At 49.4% G+C, this 22996-nt stretch overlaps 2 protein-coding genes across 2 annotated transcripts; one reads left to right on the top strand and one right to left on the bottom strand.

Moving 5' to 3' along the window:
* The first annotated feature begins 284 nt into the window (after positions 1–284).
* LOC148700279 (uncharacterized) lies at positions 285–15368 on the top strand. Its single transcript, XM_088709731.2, has 3 exons — positions 285–1311; positions 1348–2425; positions 15291–15368. The coding sequence occupies exons 1-3, from the start codon at positions 686–688 to the stop codon at positions 15366–15368; spliced, it is 1782 nt and encodes a 593-aa protein (XP_088565857.1). The 5' UTR covers positions 285–685.
* A 3306-nt stretch (positions 15369–18674) lies between these two features.
* Positions 18675–19986, bottom strand: LOC103708569 (calmodulin-like protein 3). Its single transcript, XM_008793557.5, has one exon. It carries the CDS (start codon positions 19874–19876, stop codon positions 19202–19204), a length of 675 nt encoding a protein of 224 aa, XP_008791779.1. The 5' UTR covers positions 19877–19986; the 3' UTR covers positions 18675–19201.
* Between the last annotated feature and the right edge of the window lie 3010 nt (positions 19987–22996).

Below are 22996 nucleotides of genomic sequence, written 5' to 3'. Positions count from 1 at the left end.
GGTGGAGGACGCAGCCGGCCGGCGCACCGCCGTCCGCCCCCTGTAGCAGCGGAGCTCCTCCTTCCCCGGTTTCGCGGCGGCCCCCGGGTCCAATTTCCAGCAACAGTTGGCGCTAGAGGAAGGGCCCGAGTTCGCTGCCATGAAGCTAAGAAGCAAAGGGGCTTCCAATGCCTCTCAACGTCCTCCACCTAGCCCGGAGCGTTCCGTCCGAAACTCATCACCTCCGACCGAGTCAGTTCATCAAGTTCGGCCGGAGCAGTTCGATGCCCTGGTACAACAGGTGCAAGCCCTGGTTACCGCTGTCCAAAGCCTGCAGCCCAGGGGCATCCCAACGGCACTGCCTCCTCCAGCTCCGGTTCAGCCGGAGCCTTCCACAAGTGGACTTCCCCTTCAAGGTCAGGACTCCCAAGTCCAGGCCTCCCTCTGGAGAGAGCGCCCAGCCAGAGGCCACGGAGGTTGGCCACAGCCTTCAGAAGCTGAGTCGGTTCCAGGGCAACCTGCGCCCGAACGAACCGCTGCAGCGATCCTCCAGAACGATGAACTCGACCGGAAGGTCGAGAAGCTGGAACGTCAAATCCAGGCACTCCATGGGAGGAAGTCAGGACATAACGGCGACTTCGAGTTCAATACAAAGTCGCCCTTCTCCCAGGAAATTGAAGATGAACCGGTTCCGTTGCGGTTCAAGATGCCCCAGGTAGAGCCCTACAACGGCAAGGCTGATCCCCTGGACCACCTGGAAAGCTACCGGGTCTTAATTGCCCTACAAGGAGCCTCGGAGGCCATGATGTGCAAAGCTTTTCCGGCGACACTCCGAGGACCAGCCCGGTTGTGGTTTACCGGGCTGAAGCCGAGTACTGTCTCCTCCTTTGAGCAGCTCGGCAGACAGTTTGCTGGCAATTTCGCCGCCAGCCAGCCCCAGCGGCGGACATCCGACTCCCTCCTCGATATCAAACAAAAGGAGGGAGAATCCTTCAAGGAGTATTTGGATCGGTTCACCTCCGCAACATGGGAGGTCCGGGAGCTTGACCAGTCAATCGCCATGTCGGCGCTGAAGACTGGAGCCCGGTCCTACAGATTTCTCTTCTCGATCGAGAAGAGTTTTTCCGCGGACCTCACCGAAATGTTCGCTCGGGCGCGGAAGTACGCCAAGGCAGAAGAAGCCGTGGCAGCCAGGCGGGGCGGAGCCGAGCAGAACCCCAAGAAGAGACGCCGCGAGGAGCGCGGCCAGCCTAAAAGCCCGTCTCCACAACGAGCTAAGAATCCGCCCCGCCCAAAGAGTCCACCCCGGCTGAGGGGACCGCCACGGCAGAGGTCACCACCCCGGCTGAGGGGACCGCCACGGCAGAGGTCACCACCCCGCCCGAGGTTCCCACTGCAAGCCCCTGCACCTGAAGGGAGGTATGAAAGATACACTCCCCTCAACGCTCCTCGGGCCGAAATCCTCATGGAGATCGAGAGTCGGGATCGCATCCGGCTCCCACCTCCGAAGCCTGATACCCGAACCCGGCACGATAACCGGAAGTATTGCCGTTTCCACCGGGATCAAGGCCATGATACCGAGGAGTGTTACCAGCTCCGAAATGAGATCGAAGCACTCATCCGCCGGGGGGTGCTCGATCGGTTTGTGCAAGGCCGGCGTGAAGAGAAGCAGCCCGCCGAAGGAGCAGCACAGCCTGAAGGTTCGAATGCCAACAGGCCCATCGCCGGCGTCATCAACACTATCCAAGGAGGAGCCTCGGCTGGAGAAGCTTCGGAGGAAGAAACCTCCTCAAAGCGCCTGCGCGCCTCTGAAGCCATCTCCTTTTCAGATGATGATTTAGAGGGAGTCGAAACTCCCCATGATGATGCCGTGGTCATCTCCATGATCATAAATAGATTTGATGTAAAACGCATCTTAGTTGATAATGGAAGCTCGGCGAACGTTTTGTACTTTGGTGCATATTGTAAAATGGGGATGACCAAAGAGCAGCTACGGAGGATGAATGCTCCGTTGGTTGGATTTACTGGGGATTCAGTCCCAGTAGAGGGCGAGATCGACCTTCTGGTCACAGCCGGGCTCGCCCCCCGTGAAAGTACCGTGGGGATGAGCTTCCTCGTGATACGCCATCCCTCGGTCTACAATGCCATCCTCGGAAGGCCAGGCCTCAACGCCCTCCGAGCGGTGGTCTCCACTCACCACCTGCTCATGCGATTCCCCACCAGCCAGGGGGTCGGCGAAGTCCGAGGAGACCAAATGGTGGCAAGGCGATGCTACCTGGCGACCCATGAGGCAAAGCGACCCGCCAAGGTGCCTGCCCCAGCGACTGACCAGCCCTCAACCGAGGTTATGGAGGCACGGGTCGACCCTCAGAAAGAGCGGGTAGAGCCTGGTGAGTTACTGATCCAAGTTTCCTTACAAGAGAACTTCCCTGAGCTAACCGTGCAGGTCGGTTCTGGCCTTGATGAGCACGCGAGAAGTCGTCTCGTCAATTTCCTGCGAGACAACATGGATGTCTTCGCATGGTCGCCTGCAGACATGCCAGGGATAGATCCAGAGATCATGGTCCACCGGCTCCAAGTAAAGCCGACCAGCAAGCCTGTGCGGCAGAAGAAGCGAGGTGCCGCCCCTGAGCGCCAGCGAGCAGCAGCCGAGGAGGTCAGTAAGCCCCTTGGAGCTGGCTTCATCCGGGAGATAGCCTACCTGGAGTGGCTCGCCAATGTGGTCCTCGTCAAGAAAGCCAACGGGAAGTGGCGTATGTGTGTGGACTACACCGACCTGAATAAAGCCTGCCCGAAGGACAGCTTCCCACTTCCCAGCATCGACCAGCTCGTGGACTCCACCTCGGGTCACGAGCTGCTGGCATTCATGGATGCCTTTTCCGGATACAACCAGATCCGCATGGCGCCAGAAGATGAGGAGAAGACCGCCTTTATCACCGATGGGGGAACCTATTGCTACAAGGTGATGCCGTTCGGCTTGAAAAATGCCGGGGCAACCTATCAAAGACTGGTCAGCCGGATCTTCAAAGATCAAATAGGCCGGAATATGGAGGTCTATGTGGATGACATGTTGGTGAAAAGCAAGGTGGCGCAAGATCATATAGCCGACCTCAATGAAGCATTCTCCACACTCCGAGAGTACCAGATGAAGCTCAATCCAGCCAAATGTGCATTCGGGGTCACCTCCGGCAAATTCCTCGGCTTCATCATTACACAGCGAGGAATTGAGGCCAATCCAGAGAAGATCCGAGCCCTCCAAAAGATGACGCCCCCCAGGACGGTCAAGGAGGTACAACGGCTCACAGGCCGAGTTGCAGCCCTCGGGAGATTCATCTCCCGCTCGGCTGAGCGCTGCCTTCCATTCTTCGCAGCCCTCAAGAAGCCGAAGAACTTTTTATGGTCGGACGAGTGCCAACAATCTTTTGAGGAGCTCAAGCATCTCCTGGCTTCCCCTCCCCTGCTCACAAAGCCACAACAGGGTGAGATCCTCTATTTGTATCTAGCCGTCTCCCCTGTTGCAGTAAGCTCGGTCCTGGTCCGAGAGAAGGGCAAACTTCAAAAGCCAGTGTATTATACCAGCCGGGTCTTGAGGGACGCCGAGACCCGATACACCAAGCTCGAGAAGACCGCTTATGCTCTGGTCATCTCGGCTCGAAGGCTCCGACCCTACTTTCAAGCCCATACAGTGGCTGTGTTAACCGACCAGCCGGTCAAGCAGATCTTACAAAGATCAGACCGTGCGGGACGGATCACCAAATGGGCCATTGAGCTCGGGGAATTCGACATCGAGTACCGACCTAGACCGGCAATCAAAGCACAAGCACTCGCAGACTTTATAGTCGAGTGCACCATACCGGATGAGGTCGAACTCGGGCCAGAGCCACCCACGGAGCAGGCCCCGAGTTTGACATGGACTCTGCATGTCGATGGCTCTTCAAACTCGGGGGGTAGCGGAGCAGGACTCATTCTCACCAGCCCAGAAGGGGTGGTCGCCGAGCAAGCCTTGCGCCTGGAGTTTCCAGCCTCTAATAATATGGCGGAGTACGAAGCGCTCGTCGCCGGGCTTAAGCTAGCCAAGGAGCTAGGAGTGAAGGACTTGAAGGCCTTCAGCGATTCTCAGCTCGTCGTCAACCAAATTGTGGGCGACTTCGAAGCCAGAGACCCGACCATGCAGAAGTATCTTCAGAAGGTACGGGATCTCGCCTCGACCCTGGACTCTTTTCACATTCAACATGTTGCCAGGTCGGAGAACCTCAGGGCCGACCAGCTATCAAAGCTGGCGTCCTCTCGCATGAGCGAGCTTCCCAAGGAGGCAGTACTGGAGTATCTCCAAAAGCCTAGTACAGATGAGCCCGAGCAGACCCTCTGCACTGAGTTCGAGCCAAGCTGGATGGACGAACTCATTGGCTACCTGCAAGACGAAGTCCTCCCCACCGACGAACAAGAGGCTCGCCGGATCAAACGCCTCGCTACCCGGTACATATTGTACGAGGGAAAGCTCTATCGGAGATCCTTCACCTCTCCCCTCCTCAGATGCCTCCGCCCAATGGAGGCTGATTATGCCCTACGCGAAGTCCACGAAGGAATTTGCGGGAACCATTTGGGAGGGCGAGCATTGGCCCATAAAATTCTGCGCCAAGGATATTATTGGCCGACACTCCAGAAGGATGCTATGGACTTCGTCCAAAGATGCGACCGGTGCCAAAGGAACGCCAATGTTCAGCACCGGCCTTCGGCTCCTTTGACTTCTATCAGCTCCCCTTGGCCCTTTGCCCAGTGGGGAATTGACATCCTAGGGCCATTTCCACTGGCCACCGGGCAAAGAAAATTTCTGGTCGTCTCCATCGACTACTTCACCAAATGGGTGGAAGCCGAGCCCCTTGCCCGGATCACCGAGCAGAAGATGCGGAATTTTGTCTGGAAGTTCATTATCTGCAGATTCGGACTTCCCCGCATCCTTATTTCTGACAACGGTCGCCAGTTCGACAACATCCACTTCAGAGAGTTCTGCTCCGAGCTCGGCATTGACCATCGCTTCACCTCGGTCGCGCACCCTCAGACGAACGGAGAAACCGAGGTAACAAATCGTACTATTTTGCAGGGTCTCAAAGCCAGGCTCGACAAATCCAAAGGACAATGGGTCGAAGACCTGTATAATGTCCTGTGGGCTTACCGGACCACGTTCCGTGTCCCCACCGGCGAGACTCCCTTCAACCTAACATATGGAACGGAGGCCATCATCCCACTGGAGATTGGGCTTCCCTCTCCAAGAGTCGAGCATCATGATGCCAGCTCCAACTCCTCGCAGCTCAGAAGCAACCTCGACTTGATCGAGAAAACAAGGGAGGCCGCACGAGTTCGTATGGCGAGGTACCAGCAAAAGACAGCTCAGTACTACAACGCCAGGGTCAAAATCAAATCTTTCAGACCAGGGGATCTTGTCCTCAGAAGAGCTGAAGCCTCCCGACCAACTGAGCAAGGGAAGCTGGCCCCAAACTGGGAAGGACCATACCGAGTCACGCGCATCCGCCGACCCGGGACTTATCAGCTAGAGTCCCTAGACGGGACTCTTATTCCGCGGAGCTGGAGCTCTGAAAATCTCCGCGTGTACCATCAGTAGAACCCTAAGGGGTTCCCCATTATTCAACTATTGAATTTCGTTTTATGAATTTCATTTTATAATAAACTTATGGTCCGCATACTCATTTTGAGCTCACCGATTTTCTTGATTATCTCATGGTGTCAGGTTTATTTCTCCTACCCTGACCACGGTCAGGATGCCCTGCCGCAACGGGAGGCCCCGGCTATAGGGATGCCCGAGACGCCGGGATATGAGTTAGCGGTCCTCTCTGACCGGACGAGCTCGGCTCGTGCTCCATCGGCTATGAGTTAGTGGTCCTCTCTGACCGGACGAGCTCGGCTCGTGCTCCATCGGCTATGAGTTAGCGGTCCTCTCTAACCGGACGAGCTCGGCTCGTGCTCCTACCCTGAGACGTCAGGATGCCCCAATATATTGGGATGCCCTGCCGCAACGGGATGCCCCGATCCGTCGGGATGGCCCGAGACGTCGGGATATGAGTTAGCGGTCCTCTCTGACCGGACGAGCTCGGCTCGTGCTCCATCGGCTATGAGTTAGCGGTCCTCTCTGACCGGACGAGCTCGGCTCGTGCTCCATCGGCTATGAGTTAGCGGTGCTCTCTGACCGGACGAGCTCGGCTCGTGCTCCTACCCTGACCACGGTCAGGATGCTCCGAGACGTCGGGATGCCCCGATCCGTCGGGATGCCCCGATCCGTCGGGATGCCCCAGCTATAGGGACGCCCGAGACGTCGGGATATGAGTTAGCGGTCCTCTCTGACCGGACGAGCTCGGCTCGTGCTCCATCGGCTATGAGTTAGCGGTCCTCTCTGACCGGACGAGCTCGGCTCGTGCTCCATCGGCTATGAGTTAGCGGTCCTCTCTGACCGGACGAGCTCGGCTCGTGCTCCTACCCTGAGACGTCAGGATGCCCCAATATATTGGGATGCCCTGCCGCAACGGGATGCCCCGATCCGTCGGGATGGCCCGAGACGTCGGGATATGAGTTAGCGGTCCTCTCTGACCGGACGAGCTCGGCTCGTGCTCCATCGGCTATGAGTTAGCGGTCCTCTCTGACCGGACGAGCTCGGCTCGTGCTCCATCGGCTATGAGTTAGCGGTCCTCTCTGACCGGACGAGCTCGGCTCGTGCTCCTACCCTGACCACGGTCAGGATGCCCCGAGACGTCGGGATGCCCCGATCCGTCGGGATGCCCCGAGACGTCGGGATGCCCCAGCTATAGGGACGCCCGAGACGTCGGGATATGAGTTAGCGGTCCTCTCTGACCGGACGAGCTCGGCTCGTGCTCCATCGGCTATGAGTTAGCGGTCCTCTCTGACCGGACGAGCTCGGCTCGTGCTCCTACCCTGACTACAGTCAGGATGCTCCGAGACGTCGGGATGCCCCGGCTATAGGGATGCTCGAGACATCGAGATGAGTAAGCGGTCCTCTCTGACCGGACGAGCTCGGCTCGTGCTCCATCGGCTATGAGTTAGCGGTCCTCTCTGACCGGACGAGCTCGGCTCGTGCTCCATCGGCTTCAGCCAACGAGTTCGGCCCGCTCTTCATCACCGGATCTCTGCCGACATCCCCAAAGAACGGAGTCCGAGCAGAGAAGTGTCTTCAGTCGCCTCGGCGCAAGGACACATGGTACAAGAGAAGCGTCTTCAGTCGCCTCGGCGCAAGGACGCACACGGTACAAGGTACCCATTTATGTAACGCTTTTACATTATTCTATCTATTTTTGGATTTCTCTGCCGACATCCCCAAAGAACGGAGTCCGAGCAGAGAAGTGTCTTCAGTCGCCTCGGCGCAAGGACACATGGTACAAGAGAAGCGTCTTCAATCGCCTCGGCGCAAGGACGCACACGGTACAAGGTACCCATTTATGTAACGCTTTTACATTATTCTATCTATTTTTGGATTTCTCTGCCGACATCCCCAAAGAACGGAGTCCGAGCAGAGAAGTGTTTTCAGTCGCCTCGGCGCAAGGACACATGGTACAAGAGAAGCGTCTTCAGTCGCCTCGGCGCAAGGACGCGCACGGTACAAGGTACCCATTTATGTAATATTTTTATATTATTTTATCTATTTTTGGATTTCTCTGCCGACATCCCCAAAGAACGGAGTCCGAGCAGAGAAGTGTCTTCAGTCGCCTCGGCGCAAGGACACATGGTACAAGAGAAGCGTCTTCAGTCGCCTCGGCGCAAGGACGCACACGGTACAAGGTACCCATTTATGTAATATTTTTACATTATTTTATCTATTTTCGGATTTTTCTCTACCGACGTCCCCAAAGAACGGAGTCTGAGCAGAGAAGTGTCTTCAGTCGCCTCGGCGCGAGGACACATGTTAAAGGTACCCATTTACTTAATGTTTCTACATTAATGTTTTTATATTACCTATTCTGTTCTCGGATTTTCTCTGCCGATGTCCTCAAGGAACGGACACCGAGCAGAGGAGCGTCTTCGATCGCCTCGGCGAAGGAGTGCTCGTGACACCAGCACATTATCATACAAAGTCCGGCGAATCCCCGTCACAAGCTGACGGGCATTCGACTTGTTCGTTAGAAACGAACGTGGTCCGCCCCGGCAACGCGAGGATTGAAAATAGGTAACTTCGCTGAAGTTTGAGTCCTGGTGACCGCCTTAGGGCTCGGTCAAGTCCTGGACTAGGCACCGAAAAACTCTCCGAGCCCGAATCCTTGGTATAAGCTCAAGCGTTGCTATACCACTGGTTGAAGGACCGAGCAATGGAGCTCGGCAAGCCAAACTTAAACTCAAACCCTGTGGCGGGAAAAGCTGAGGCCCTAGAGCCCATATCCTCGGAACCTAAAACGGATCCGAGCAGAAAAACTTGGACTACGACAGACGAGTTTCCAAAAAGAAATGTATATTCATTTCAAAAAGGCCCGTAGGCTAAGTACAAAATTCGGGTTTGGCCCTTACAAGTATGGGAGGCCATCCCGACTTTACAAGAAATAACAAAAATTACATCAAAGGCTCGAGCTCGACCACCTCGGCCTCGGCAGTACCGGGACTGGTTGGCTCAGCACCCGGGACCTCTTCGGTGGCCTCGGCAGCAATGGGGGTAGCCTCGGAGGCGACCTCGGCAACTTCGGGGACGGCTTCGGCCGCCTCGGCCAGACCTCCCTGGTCGACTTCCGGAGTCTCTGCCTCCGCCTCTGCCCCCGGCCTTTCGACCCCTGCTCCCGGTTTAAGCAGGTTTACATCGAAGTCCGGGAGAAGCCGCCGCAACTGGTTGCGGAAATTCCGGAAGCCTTGGATCAGCCCGTTCACGCCCTCCTCTGCCATGAGTTCGCAAAACTCCTCCGACTCGCGGAAGAGCTTCACTGCGTTTTGGGCGTTCTCCCGGGCCTCTATCTTCCGGGCCTCGTGGTACGCGGCTCTCCGCTCGAGGCCCCTCAGCTCCTGCTCGAGCTCCGAATGTCGGAGGCGGGCATCCCCCACCTCTTGCTCGCGGGAGGCCAACGCCTGCTCGGCTTTGGCCAATCGAGCCTCTGCGGCGCGCAGCTCGGACCTCGCCAATGCGTGCGCGCCCTTCTCTTCATCGAGCTCAGCGGTCAGAGCTCGAATCTTTTCATCAGATGCTCCGACTTTCCCTTGGAGCACCTGCTGTTCGGCCTCAGAGGCCTGGTATTTCTCCTCGGAGGCCAGGTACTTCGCCTCGGCGGCCATGTACCTCTTCTGGGCCTCCTCGTAGCTGCGCTGGCACCTCCGGGCTTTCTCCCGGTACTCTTGAACCAGGTGCATCAGCATCTCCGTCTCGTGCAAGTGCTGTAAAAGAGAGACGTAAGGCGCCACGAGTAAAAAATCTCTACAAATCACGTAAGAGGAAAATTTTACTCACCCGGACGGTTGCAGCGGGTAATGTCCATGAAAGCGTTGTAGCTCATGGACTGCATCATGGCCCGGTCAGCTGGGAGCAGCGCGAGCCGAAATACCTCGCGCGCCACTTGTGGGTTTTCGAGGGCTGAGTCACCCTCGAACACTGACCAGGTGGGTGCATAGGGCACCCGTTCCTCCGAGCCTGATAGGCCCGGAAGGCCAGCATTGGCTGGCCTAGGCAGAGCCGACCCCGAGGCTCCCTGACTGCTCCCCGCCGCGGAGCTAGGGGGCTGGGGTCGGATGAGCGGCCGATCTGACCGCCGCACAACTATAGCGGGGCGTGCAAGCACGGGACCCGCTGAACTCCTCCCCTGGTCGGCAACTGGAGCGTCCTGCCGACCAGGGACCTGCGCCAAGGGCGCCGGGCATAGGGGCGCCATCGGGGCTCTGGAGCCCGAGCCCCCGGAGCCCGCGCCCTCTCTCCGATCAGCCTCAGGGCGCGCGGGCTGAGAAGGACCCGCCTCGGAGTCAGCGGGGCGAGAAGGCCCCGCCTCGGGATGCGCAGGGCTAGAGGGCCCCGCCTCGGGATGCGCGGGGCGGGAAGGACCCGCCTCGGCCACCACTGCCGCCGAGGGAGTCGAGGTTGCCGAGACCTTCTGCTTTTTCTCGGCTCGGTGGGCTCTCCTGAGAGCTCGGCCGCTCTCTTCTGGAAGCGAGCATAAAGAACTTCGCTCTTCGTCACCATCTTTGCGATGTCTGCAAAGACGAACAAAATTAGAACATTAGAACAATTAAGGAAATAAAAGGTTGCTGTAATTATCCTTACCCTGAGGACGTGCCGAGCTCAGGCCCACGTTCACCAGAGCGTCCTCGCTAATGAGGCCGTTCAGCAAAATCCCGTCCCCAAGGCTGCGGATGGTGTCGAGGATCTCCTGCTCACGCGGAGAAAGCTGGGGGGGCCTGTTGATGGACTTAAGCTGGGCCGGCCTCCACCTGGGGTCAAACCCCCAGGACCGTTCAGAGCCCAGGAAGAAGAATTTCTCCTTCCAGCCATGAATGGATGAGGGGGCGCCATGAAAGAGTGGCCGACCCACCCGAAGGGCGATGTACAGCCACTCTCCGTCTCCCGGATTCGACTTAAAGATAAAAAGTCGCCGGAAGACGTTGACAGAGGTAGGAATCCCCTGCAGTAAACACAGTGACAGGAAGCCCATCACTGTCCTCCAAGCGTTCGGAGTAAGTTGCGCCGGAACCAACTGGCATACCGCCAGCAACTCATTCACGAAGCTGTGAAGAGGAAACCGGAGGCCGGCCCAGAGTGACTCCGAGTGCACTCCGATCCGGCCCACCGGAGGATCGGTTATCCGATCCCTTCGCCTGGCGGGTTCCAAACGGAACCCGTGAAGAGGGAAAAACCACTCTCCGGTCATTTCGACCTCCAGGACACTCATGGTGGACACTACTTCACTAGGCAAAGAACCCATTGCAAGAGAGAGAAGTCAAAAAGAAGGGGGACCTGGGGAAGATGCCGGAGAAAAGGGACTTCGGTCTGAGGAAGACTGGAAGAATAGGAAGCTGGAAGTAGAAAGCAATAGAAAGAGGACAGGGGGCCGGGGGAGAGTTTATATAGACCTCCCCAACGGCCCGGATCAGCGAAGAAAACGCTGCGTCCCGGTTAGATGATAACACGTGTCGGTCTAAAAGACAGAACGACGCATTTAATTAGGGCTAGCGCTTCGAACATCGAAGCGCCCCATCGGATCGTGCGGAAAGGCGTCCGCAATCAAAGATCGTGCGGCCCCATCATGAGCCCACGACGCGAGGACGCTTCGCAAAAAGTGTCCCAATAATGAGGCTTTTCGGGAAAGAAGAGACGCCGCCTATTAAAGGCACCTCGAAGCTTCCGATAATTCAAAACGCGCAGTAAATCGAAATTTTCGGAATTCGTAATGACCCAACTAAAGCTACTTCCCGCGCTCCGGCTGGTAGCCAACTGGAACTCGGAAGTCGGGGGGTAGTGTTGGGGGAAAAACCCCAAGTCACACATCCACGGAGGCGCTCGGCCAAAGAGCGCCGACCGGAAAGCTGCTCGGCCAAGGAGTGCCGACCAGAGAGGTGCTCGGCCAAGGGGTGCCGACCAGAGAGAGCGCCAAGAAGAGGCGCCCAGCCAAAATAATCAAAGTAGGGATGCTCGGCTAAAAAGAGCCGACCAGGGGGCAAAAAGCGCCGAATAGAGGCGCTCTGCTAGAAGGTGCTCGCCTAAAGAGCGCCGACCAGGAGTACTCAAAGCGGCCCCGCCACAGGGCGCCCCATTGGGCGACCAGCTCGGCTCGGCACCCCTGCCGAGCCGATGCCTTAATGTTTAACCTCCGCCTAAAGTCCAAGTGACTTGACAACTCTTACAGCTTGTAACCTGCCGTTATCTCCAAGCCATCAAGGCATAAGATCTTCGCAGACATTCGCCACGACCTGCCATTAATGCATGAGACTCCCTCAAGTCTCCGATGCACTCAGTCATTTAATGAACACGGCCTAAGACGATCTCCGGATCACTGAACCATCAGAGCGTATGGCTCTACCTGACCGCCGGTTCATTCGGTAATAAATGCACTTACCATCCACGGACCCCAGGCCCACCACGGCCGGCGGTTCAACAACTCCAACAGGTCCGATCGACCGTGACAACTCCCTGGTTCCGGTCTGATCCGGTCCCGTTCTCCACTACGCCATTAATGGGCTAAATCGTGCCCAATTATCACAGAACAGGACAAACCTCCTGTCACCTCCCAGGTAACCAAATCCTTTTATAAAAGGAAGCCTGAGGAGAAGAGGGAGAGGACCCTCGAGACTGGACTCTGAGAAACCCCTAACAAAAACTTCCCGGACTGAACCCTCCGGGACGGGGTGGGAGGAAGCACAGACACAATTGATGACACCATCCCTTTCATCTTCTTGATCTTATCCAAATATCCTCTGTGTCTTCTCCACATACTCTCCTCCCCGCTCTCTCCACATACTTGCCCCCTCTGACTTAGGCATCGGAGGGCCGGCGCTGGGGAGCCCGGCCACCGGCTTTTTTGCAGGACAGGACAGGACTGGACGCACCACCCCTCTTCGGACGCTCCCATGCCCCACGGTGGAGGACGCAGCCGGCCGGCGCACCGCCGTCCGCCCCCTGTAGCAGCGGAGCTCCTCCTTCCCCGGTTTCGCGGCGGCCCCCGGGTCCAATTTCCAGCAACAGGTATGATGCAGACGGATGGTTTTAAATATGGGGATTAAGAGTTTTTGTGTTGGTGTACCAACGCATGAGGGAATATATTTGCTTCATCTATTCTTTTCCTTTTATCTTTTTTGAGAATGGGGTTAGGTGAAAATTTGGCCGTATATTAGAGTAAAGGCAAGATCAAACCCAAGTCCCTTGTATCAATACAGTTTATTTTAGAACTTTAATATTGTTAAAACTTTTTATACATCAGTCAAAATTTTATGATCTGTTATTGAAAACAATGAGATGATTTCCAACACATTAAGTTTTGTTATTTTTAGTTAATTCTAAATTTATCCATTAATAATTGGCCTTTCTGTAATTATTTTGACAAATTTTATATTGTCGCATCCCAAATACGGGAACATAACACGATCATACTATTGTAGGATATTTTACACGATAACACGAAGCCAACGATAGTAATCATGTATACAAATTTGTTTCAAATAAAATATAACAAAAAGATCCGAGTCTACCATCCATTGAATAAATAAGTGTTGGTATAGGGTGTCTAAATCCAAATTTACATACCAAAAATTCATAACCTCAAATTTTGTGAAGTCATCAACTACAAATCCATAATCAATTAAAGAACTAAACTTTTTGCTATAAAATCTCAAAGTTTGCTAATATGAACTCCAAGTCTGGACCATTCCTCATTCTCAATGGTCCTACTTATCCCCAAAAAAAAAGAAAGAGATATAAGTTATATGGCTCACTAAGTAAACCTTACATTATCTTACCGAATCAAGTATAAGTTTTTACATGAATTAATACATTATTTGAAGAAAATAATTATTGATGTAAAATAGAATATTTAATAATAATAGTACAATGAAATAAGTCATAAATAAATCATGCTCTTGCATATGCAAAAATTATACTAATTTTATAAATATGGTTCCAAATGCAGTCACAAATAATAAACCATTTAGTTAGTTCATAGTGCAAAAAATTGCTCCCAGACGTTCAGTGCTATGATCACTTTGCACCCATGATAGTATCGTCATTATAATCAACAAAGTATCATAATTAATATTCGTTACCAACTTTATACTCATTAGTAGAGGTCATTTTTGTTGGATGCTAGCTACAAGATATCGATAACCCCACTTCAATAGGGATATCATAATTATTTGAGAGCCTTTAAACATATTCCTTAAAACAATTTTTTTTAAATCATATTTTCTTAAATTATACATGAAAAAAATACTAATTATCTTTACAAAGTTCATAATCTATAAATAAATCTCTAACAGTAAAGCAATCTAGAAATCAATCTTTTCATAACAAGAATACAAATTTTATAAATATAGAATTCATATTTCGTAAACTAGTCATTAAAATTAAAAAAATTATGAAATTATTATTTTGCGATAAATTATAAGTTTCATAATATCATTTTTTTCGATCCTAAATTTTAAGATAAACACAGAATCATTCTTTTCATAAAAAAATATTCGATAGTTCGAAAACTAGTAAAAAGTGTTAGGATTAGTTATCTCTTTTTGCCTGAAATCTTAAAATTCATCTACGCGAATCAGCTTAACCTATTTAATACCATGTAAAGCCATTCAATTCATATTCAATAACTTTAATAGTATTAAAATTTCAAGAGAGAGAAAAAGTGAACAGTTGGCCAGGTGACAGTGTTCGGTGGCTCCTGTTGGGTCAAATCTAAATGATTCGATCAGTGAATCATCAAGTAGGGACTCAATTAAGACTAAGATTATCTGATAGGGATCATCAATAGCGGATTTTAGGGAGAGAGCATTTCCTATGTGAGGAGGGTTCTTGGAGCTGGTAGATGTTCTTCCTTCTGCCTTATATCATGTTCCATCTTTTGACTTGGCACGTAAGGACCATATGGTATGCCGTTTTTACTATAAAAAATAAAATAAATAAATAATAATGGATCCAACATACCTGCTCGGGTACAGCTTGGGTCCATCCGAAAAGGGGGACCGGACTTTACTCTAGGGTCCATCGATCTGCTAGAGAGAAAAAGTAGAAGAAAAGAACGAAACAGGGTATTATTTTTTTTTTTGGCTAAACAGGGGAGCATATGACCATGTCCCCATTTTAGAACAGAGGAAGGGAAGGAAGGGCATGGGGAGGGATAATGGTAGTCCAGCGAGGTGCGACGACATAGCCAATGACCTGAGAGTGGTCGAGCAGAGAACGGCCATCAAGAAAGGCAAGGGAAAAACCTAAAAGGGATGGGGTTTCTTTGTTTTTGGCTGTTGGCCGTTCACCGGCGGCCGTAGCTCCACTAGCCGGTCACCGGGAGACTCGGGAGGACTCGACCGAGGGTTCAATAACTAGGATCAGCCATGATAGTGACCAGGAAAATGGGGGAAAAGGTGATAAGAAAAATAGGGGAGGGGTTTTCAACTTGATTTTCAGAGGTTTCTTGATGCTGCAACGGTTGAAGGGATGCTGCAAAGAGCTTCAGCTTCAATCCAAGCTTTGAAACCCAGTAAACTATTGTAGAAACTACTATTAGTGAAATTACTCCCAAAGGCGAAGGAGAAAACAAAAATCTAGCCTCGCCTTGGTTCCTTAGGGTCCTGTGGGAGCTTTTTCTTCTCGTTTGCATGCGAGGCTTGGTATTCTCAAGGTGGTGGAAGTTCTCTGTGGCCTTGATTCTTCTTCGTCCTATGAAGGCGAGTTTGGAAAAGCTGGGTATGAGTTTTGACAGAGGAAGAGAAAGCTGAGGTTGATGTGGAGCAGCCAAGCAGTCCCACAAAAATGGAGGCTTCTTTATGTCTTCTTCAACCGATCGACCTTTCAACTCAGAAGCAGCAAAATCTACTCTCAAGATGGCCTGGAAACCAGCAAGAGGCTTGGAATTAAAAGAATTGGGACAAGATTTGCTTCTATTTCAGCTTTTTTCACATGGTTGGCAGAATTGAGGGTCTAGAAAATTGGAAGCATATGGTGGTCTGGCGAGAGCATGAAGGAGATTTGCAACAATAAGCTATGATCCTTCGTGAGGCATCACTGTGGATCCAAGTCCATGATTTACCTTTTGATTCTATGAACAAAGTTGTGGGTCGTGCAATTGGAAATTGAGTGGACAACTTTGAGGATGTTGATGTATCTGAGTGTAGATATCCCTGGGCATCCACTCTCAAGTTCTTAGAACCTAAATCAATAAAAGATTGATATATAAACAAAGCTCTTGATCTAACTAAGCTATCATTCATGTAACCCATGATGTAGGTAAGCTATCCCACAACATGTATGTATGAGTATGGGTGCCAATCAGGTCGGGTCAGGTTAGATACGCGTCCGATCAAAAATTTATTAATCTAAATCAAGCCTATTTATTAAATAAATTAAAAAAATTAGATCTGAACTCGATTTGTTTATTAAATAGGTAATCTCGTCTAACTCGCATGACCTGCTTATTAAATAGGTAAAATCAGATTAAATGGGTTAAACAAGTGAAGTGAGTTTTTAACGAATTAAACGGATCGAAACAGGTTAAACAAGTTAAGAGGATTAGTTTAAAAAGGACAGAAACAAATTAAGCAGGTTTTAAATGGTTAAACAAGTCTTAAATAAATTAAATAGGTCTGGTTATGACTCGACTCAATTATTAACCGAGTCAAAACTAGTTACATGAGTCAAGGTCAAATCTGAACCCATTTCATTTAATAAATAGGTCTAAACCGGATGACCCAAATCTATTAATGTCAAATCCGAACCTACTTAAAGCGAGCCATTTGTGAGTCGGATTGACGGGTTAAGTCATAAATTGCCACCGCTATATATGAATTGCTAGGTCATATTATGTGCCGGGAGCAAAGCCTGTCATCTTGCTTACTTGGGTTGTCATCCAAGGAAGGAACAGAGCTGTATCTTTCGAACGAAAGAAGAATTTGTCTTCCTTTAGATGCATCAACCATTGGATCATTCACTGGAAAAATCTCAAAGCACTAGTCAAATCCTTCTTTCACGCAAAAGATACACTCCCAACCCGACATCTAATTAGTAGAGCTCACATGAATCCAACCCTACCAAACTGCATGACATGTCAGGTAACAGGATGCTTGACCTATGCCTTTCTTCATCGGTTCATCTTTCTCCCTACAATATGAGGAGACTGATTTAGATGTGCTATTTCAATTTTGATAGTTTTTTTTTTTTTTTGATGATAAAGAGAGGCTACAAGGAGGTAGCTACCGGGCTTTTACTAATATTGATAAAAGATATTACAACTTGGAAGGAAGAAGAACATCAGTTGGAAAGAAAAAGGAAAATTCTAAGCAAACATACTTTAATGACCTATCAAGTTAGGTCCTTGAGCCATTTCAAGACGCTGAGTTAAAAGTATCATCTTTAACTGACATGGGTTTGTGAGTCCAAAAAAGAGGTGCAGTGTACATCACAAAAATACAAGGAGGCGCGTCACTTTTAGGTGCATGATCATCTTAATTGTCTATAAGACATGAGAAAGAGATGATTGACTGCTGATAATTTTTTCTCTCCCTTCACATACTGTTCTTGGGGAGACGAAGCATGTTCCTATTGGTTACTTACCTAGATTGATGAACTGGTCTGGTTGTCCATGACCTAACCAAGTTCTCAATTTGACCAGCTCTGAGAGTTATAGGTTGGTCCACATCTCTCTCGAGACACAAGTATCACAAGAATTTTTGTTCACAAGTTTTGATGACAACTACTTCACATTTTTTTTGACAATTGAACTTCCCCTTTTGATAGCTTTTCAAAGCTTTTCACCAACCTCAACTTCTAGACAAACATGAGCTGAGTTAAAATTCAACACCATCAAGGTCACAAGAATATAAGACAACAGTTTCCGAAGAAGAAGAAGGAGAAGGAGAAGAGAAAAACATGTGTTCAGCAACAGAAAAAGGTTTTGCTTTGTTATTATTAAACTGAAGTATTAAGCACGTACATAAGTTCCATATTTTTGGCCTTCTTGCTAAAACTAAAAAAAGCTTTGGCCGGAACTTTTGGTGCTCACTTTCCTTCCATTGCCGCCATCGAAGATTCCACTCCATGCGAAACATCTTCGCATATTTCAATCTCCTTTGTGGAATTCTTCATTATGTTTCTTTCAATTTGATAAACCTTTTGTGATAATTGCTTCGAGGTTTAGGCCTTACTGCCCTTACAAAGCTAGCAGGCCTTTAGGCCATATCAAGATGCAAATTGGAAAATAATAGTTCGCCTGACAAAAAATGATGGCGGCCGATGAAGGTCTCGTGCATCGATCCATTGAGGACTGCAATGTAGGTCCGAGAAATCCAAGTTGGTGCATCCATTTGAATGCATGGATCATCTCATAGTGTCTGTAGAACATGGGAGCAGTAGATGGCTAAAATGTGGAACCAAGGATGCAACTGTTAGCTCTTCTCTTTCTTCATATTGCCTATATTTTCAGAGACATTACTATGTACATGTCTAGATTGGTGGACTGGTCTTACTGCACAAGATCTAAACAAGCATATTTCTCAATTTAACATACTCAATTTAGATGTTGATTGGTCCACATCTAGATTCTCGGAACACACAAGTCATGAAAATTTCCCAATTCGAAGTTTGATACGACCGATTCGCATTCGTTCTTTGACAACGGAAACTTTTGTCCTTCGATTAATTGATTAACAACCCCAACTTGTGGACAAAAACATGAGTTCAAGAACAATTCAACACAATCAGGGCAGCAGGAATATAAAACAAAAAGATCTTGAAGAAAAAGAACAAGAGACATAGGAAGCAAAACAGAAAAAAAAAAAATTTCCCCCTGTTATTAAGCTAATCGCATCAAACAAGTTCCTAGATCACATCTGCTGGACTTTTTGATAAAATGACAAGAGCTTTGGCCGAATCTTCTTGGTTCTCAGCATCCACTGCCTCCTCCATCAAAGATTCCACTCCATAACAAAACTATCAAAGGAGAAAAGGTCAGGCAAAATGCAACACAATGAGGGCAACAAGAATATAAGGAGAGCATCCTAAGAATGACATGGACTGCAGAACAGGGGGAAAAAAAATCCTATTATTAAACAAATTGCATCAAATGTTTTGGCTTCTTGCGAGAATCACAAGAGCTTTTGGACTACATTTTTTGGTTCTCACTTCCTTTCACTGCCACCAACCAAGATTCCACTCCATGCATTCCCCCATTCTCAGCTTAATCTGCATCTTAACATATTTCAGTCTCCTTTGGGGCTTTTATCTACTGAATTGAGTTAAAGCTGTGTTGGTTTTGTGGAAGGAGAAGGGAAAAAGAGAGGAGGAGCCAAATTGAAGGACAAACCCAAACAAACTAAAAATTTTCATAGCCAAAAGTGAAAAATGAGAAAAAAGAAGGAACATGGATCCAATTAAAAGACAAGATGAAAGCAGTCAAATCCCATCAACCAACAAACTGAATGAATATGTCCAGTTCTTGACCTTGTTCTCTTTATCCCCTTCAAAGGCCCCTTCAACCAGTATCTACAACCCCTGTTGAAAGAATTTCCCCTTCTCCTCCTTCCATTCAACCAGCATCAGCTAGCTCAAGGCTGCGAACCCTCCGCCCCTCATCATCTGCTTGAACTCCTTGAAATCGACCATCCCGTCCCCGTCGACGTCCACCTTGGTGATCATCTTCCGGCAGTCCTCGACGGTTCTCCCCTGCTTGAGCCCGAGCGACGCGAGCACCGAGCGGAGCTCCTCGACGGTGATGAAGCCGTCTCCATTCTGGTCGAACACGTTGAACGCCTCCCTCATGTCCTCCTCCTCGTCCCGCTCGTCCATGATCGTCTGGTAGAGCGCACCGAACTCCTCGATGTCGACGCAGCCATCCCCGTTCGCGTCGATCTTCCCGATCATCGACTCGAGATCCCCCTCAGGGATGTGGATCCCCAGGTTCTCGAGGGAGTCGCCCAGCTCCTTCTTCGTGATGCGACCATCACCATTGCGGTCGAACATCTGGAAAACCCGCTTCAGCTCCGACGGCTCCATTCCCGGCGGCGTCGCCAGGATCGACACCCGGGGACACGGTGAGGAGCGCGGGGAAGGGCAATGCGACGGCGCCTTCGCGGCGTCGGGGGCCGGTTCCTGGAGGCAAGCGCGAGGGAGCCAAGAGGAGGGGAGGAGGGAGCTAAGCTTGTGGGGGAGGAAATAGTGGAGGAGGCTATTAAGGAGGTGGCAGACGAGGGAAATCCTTAGCAAAACGGGTGGCATCGGAGAGTTAGGTGGTGGCGGTGGCGGTGATTGCCGATCTAACGGGCGGTGGGGAGGAAAAGGTGGTGAAATGGTTGGAGAAATGATGGCTTTAAAGCCAGTAGTTGTGTGTTCGTTTGCAGTCCCCACACGCTTGAGGCTGAGGCTGTCAAAAGGAAGAAAAATTTAGTCGCTTGAGCGCGTTGGCAACGGCTTTTTTTTTTTCCAAAGTTGGTGACCGTTGGACGCGGATCTGGGGGACGCGCCAAAGGGGCCGGACGGCCGAGATGGGCCGTCGGATGGGAGTTAGAGGACCAGATTGGATGACACGTGGAGGGAGGTGGAACGTGGAGGGAGGTGACACGTGGAGGGAGGTGGCACGTGGGGCCGGCAGGAGACACGTGACGACAGGCATAACAGATTTGGGGTGTGATGCTCCTGAGGAAGAGTTTGATACGGTGTTGGTGGATGGTGGTTGCTGGATTTTTTTTTTTTTTTTTTTTGTGGGATAAAAGCTGCATTTTATATCACTTCAACGTGGGTATAACCTGCCAAATCTGAAGAAAGTAACCAACCAGTACAGAGGTGAGGGTATCTTTGAAACAGACATCCATCTGACCTCTCAGATATGCCAAGTAACAACTGCTTACCTTATAGAACACATGGCCGGCGTAAAAAAAAGCCAAATCTCGAATCAATCTGCATATCTCTCGAAGCAACAGGTGACCATCTCCATGTCTATCTATACCTCGTGGAGGCTGGACTTCGGGTTGATAAATTTTATGGATTGTCTCGGAGATCTAACACGCTAGTTTGGGCTATCAGATACTCCGGAAGACCAGGAAGAGAGAGAAGGCACCGTGTCATGTTGAACTGGAAGTGAGCTGTGGAGAGGGTTTGTTTAACTTTGGGTATGCTACTGTCTACGAGATGAGGCAGCATCAGTTAGTTGGACATGGATTGGATAACTGGCAATAATTAACTTCCATGAAATATTCCCCGCTTGGTAAACGAATATAAGATGGGCAATCCCAATGACTGAGGTGAGAATAACGTATTACCATGAATTTACTATAGTGGTGCATGCTCTGAAAAACTTAATTATTAAGTGTTAATAGATACCTTGCCAAATCTAACCATGGCGAGTGCATAGGTAGATGATGCTTTGATGCAATATATGAACGGTTAAAAATAACTTCGTAGAGCATTACTAAAGAAGTCAATTTGCATTAATTTAACTTGCATGGACCTGCTACTATGTTTCTGTAGTAGCCCAGCGTTTGGGCTTGTGGGCTGGCCCGAACTCTGAAACTTGTGGGCTTGTGGGTTTCGAGACTCTTAGAGCAATCTAAGCTTATCTAGAATTCTGGAACTTCATCTATTTAAATCTTCCTTCTCCTCTATTGAAAGCCATCACCGATTTTCTTCCTCGATCCACTGCCAGAAAGGCTGCCGGACTGCCTCGTCGGACCGAAGCGAGTGTTGTCGGCCCTTCTCTTCTTCTTTTCCTCGGTTGATGGCCATAATTTACCTTGAATTGGTCTAGCAAATTGCCAAATTTATGTCCGAAACAAGGGTGCCCTGTTTCAGCTTCTTCTTCCTAGTTCCAGTATTACCGACTGCCTGGATTGGACGGGTTTTGCCACCTTGCAAGACCTCTATATTTGGGCGGCAGTTGGTCTGTAGAATCAGCCATGATCTAGGCTGAGTTTGATCAGTTTATTCTTGATGAACTTCGTCCTCTTTCCTTTCTTGCGCCAGCTGACCACCATCGCTAGCGATGCTGCGGCCAAAGAACTGCCCTTGGCCACCGTTACCGAAGCTCGACCACCTTGAGATGCCACCCCCTAATTCGAAGAGGGAGACATCGAGTCTCCCCTATTTTCTGGAAGAAGAAAAAAAGTCTTCTCCCTTCTTTCTCTCTGCTCTCCCCTCTCTCTCCTGGTTTCCTCTTCATCCCTTTCTCTTTTTTCGCATGGTTTGATAGACCTAGCAAGAGACCACATGTTGCGCTAGTTTTAGCCCAATCATCATCAAGTACTGTTGGACTCTATCATTATGAATCTCTATTTTGTTACATGTACAATGATCTGATTCTTGTTTTATGATTTGATTGGTTAGATTGGCTAGAGCAGACCGACCCTAATCGTCGGACTCTGTTACTTAGTCGACCCTATCCTTCTTTCACTCCGATTGTTGTCAGCTACCATTGAACCCATAATTGATAACCCATGATCTATTATCTTTTTTTTTATTTGATATATATTTTTTGATCAAATGGATTGAATTACGTTGTGCTGACCGATTCGAACAATTGGGTGCTGTCATGTAGCTAGTCTCGAATATCTTCCTATACGAAGCTATTGTCATAGCCAGTCCTATTTTTGTATGGGGCTGCAGTCATCTAGATAATAAGAAGCCTAACGAAATTTTATACTCTAGTTTCTAAATCGAAGGAAGGCCATGACCTTTTATTTATATTTATTTTTTAATTAAAGGAGAATACAGAATATGGATAATCCAAATATTAGAACTCTAAAATTAGGTAATTATTGAATAATTGATTCATTAATACAATAAATGATTGATAAGGGATAAGTTGGTATTGTATTGATATATTAAATTAACTGGACATGTTAGGTGTGGATTGGCAGTGTTGTAACTGCGTTGGATTGTGATAGAGGTAAGAATCTCTGTACTTGGTCACCATGTATATATATATATGTTTATTGGTTTGTATCACTGGATTTGCTTCATGAGATTTGCATCGATGGATTTAGTTTGGCATATGAGGATATGTTTAATATGATTTCCAGTGCAAATATATTTTTATGGTTATTATATATATATTGGATATTGAAAACATGATTATATGAACAAGATAACTTGATTTTAAGAGAAATAAACCGTGTAAGTAGAAATTGATTTGACAAGAGTAACATGTAAATCAAACGGACAAAATATGGTTCAAACTAATATCGTCATTGGATAGTCTCAACAGGCTTATGCGCGGGATAGTGTCCATAGGCTTATGCATGAGATAGCCTCCGCAAATTTATGCATGGGATAGCATCCACGGGCTTACATATAGGATAGCGTCCACAAGCTTACATGTAGTCTCTAAACAAACTCCATAACAAC

This window comes from Phoenix dactylifera, chromosome 13 (genome assembly GCF_051530095.1).
Source record: "Phoenix dactylifera cultivar Ajwa chromosome 13, Ajwa_hap1_PhDact_Kaust_v1.1, whole genome shotgun sequence".
Classification (NCBI taxonomy): Eukaryota; Viridiplantae; Streptophyta; class Magnoliopsida; order Arecales; family Arecaceae; genus Phoenix; species Phoenix dactylifera.
The sequence above is the reverse complement of the archived record's forward strand: the minus strand, read 5'-3'. Positions and strand labels throughout refer to the sequence as shown.

What these genes read in the sequence shown, in the direction of transcription:
- LOC148700279 (XM_088709731.2), top strand. Translation starts at nt 686, where the DNA reads ATGCCCCAGGTAGAGCCCTACAACGGCAAGGCTGATCCCCTGGACCAC. An exon ending in AGGGGACCGCCACGGCAGAG is followed by an intron (nt 1,312 to 1,347) that starts GTCACCACCCCG and finishes GCCACGGCAGAG; the next exon opens with GTCACCACCCCGCCCGAGGT. An exon ending in TCCCTGAGCTAACCGTGCAG is followed by an intron (nt 2,426 to 15,290) that starts GTCGGTTCTGGC and finishes GGTATTCTCAAG; the next exon opens with GTGGTGGAAGTTCTCTGTGG.
- LOC103708569 (XM_008793557.5), bottom strand. Translation starts at nt 19,876, where the DNA reads ATGCCACCCGTTTTGCTAAGGATTTCCCTCGTCTGCCACCTCCTTAAT.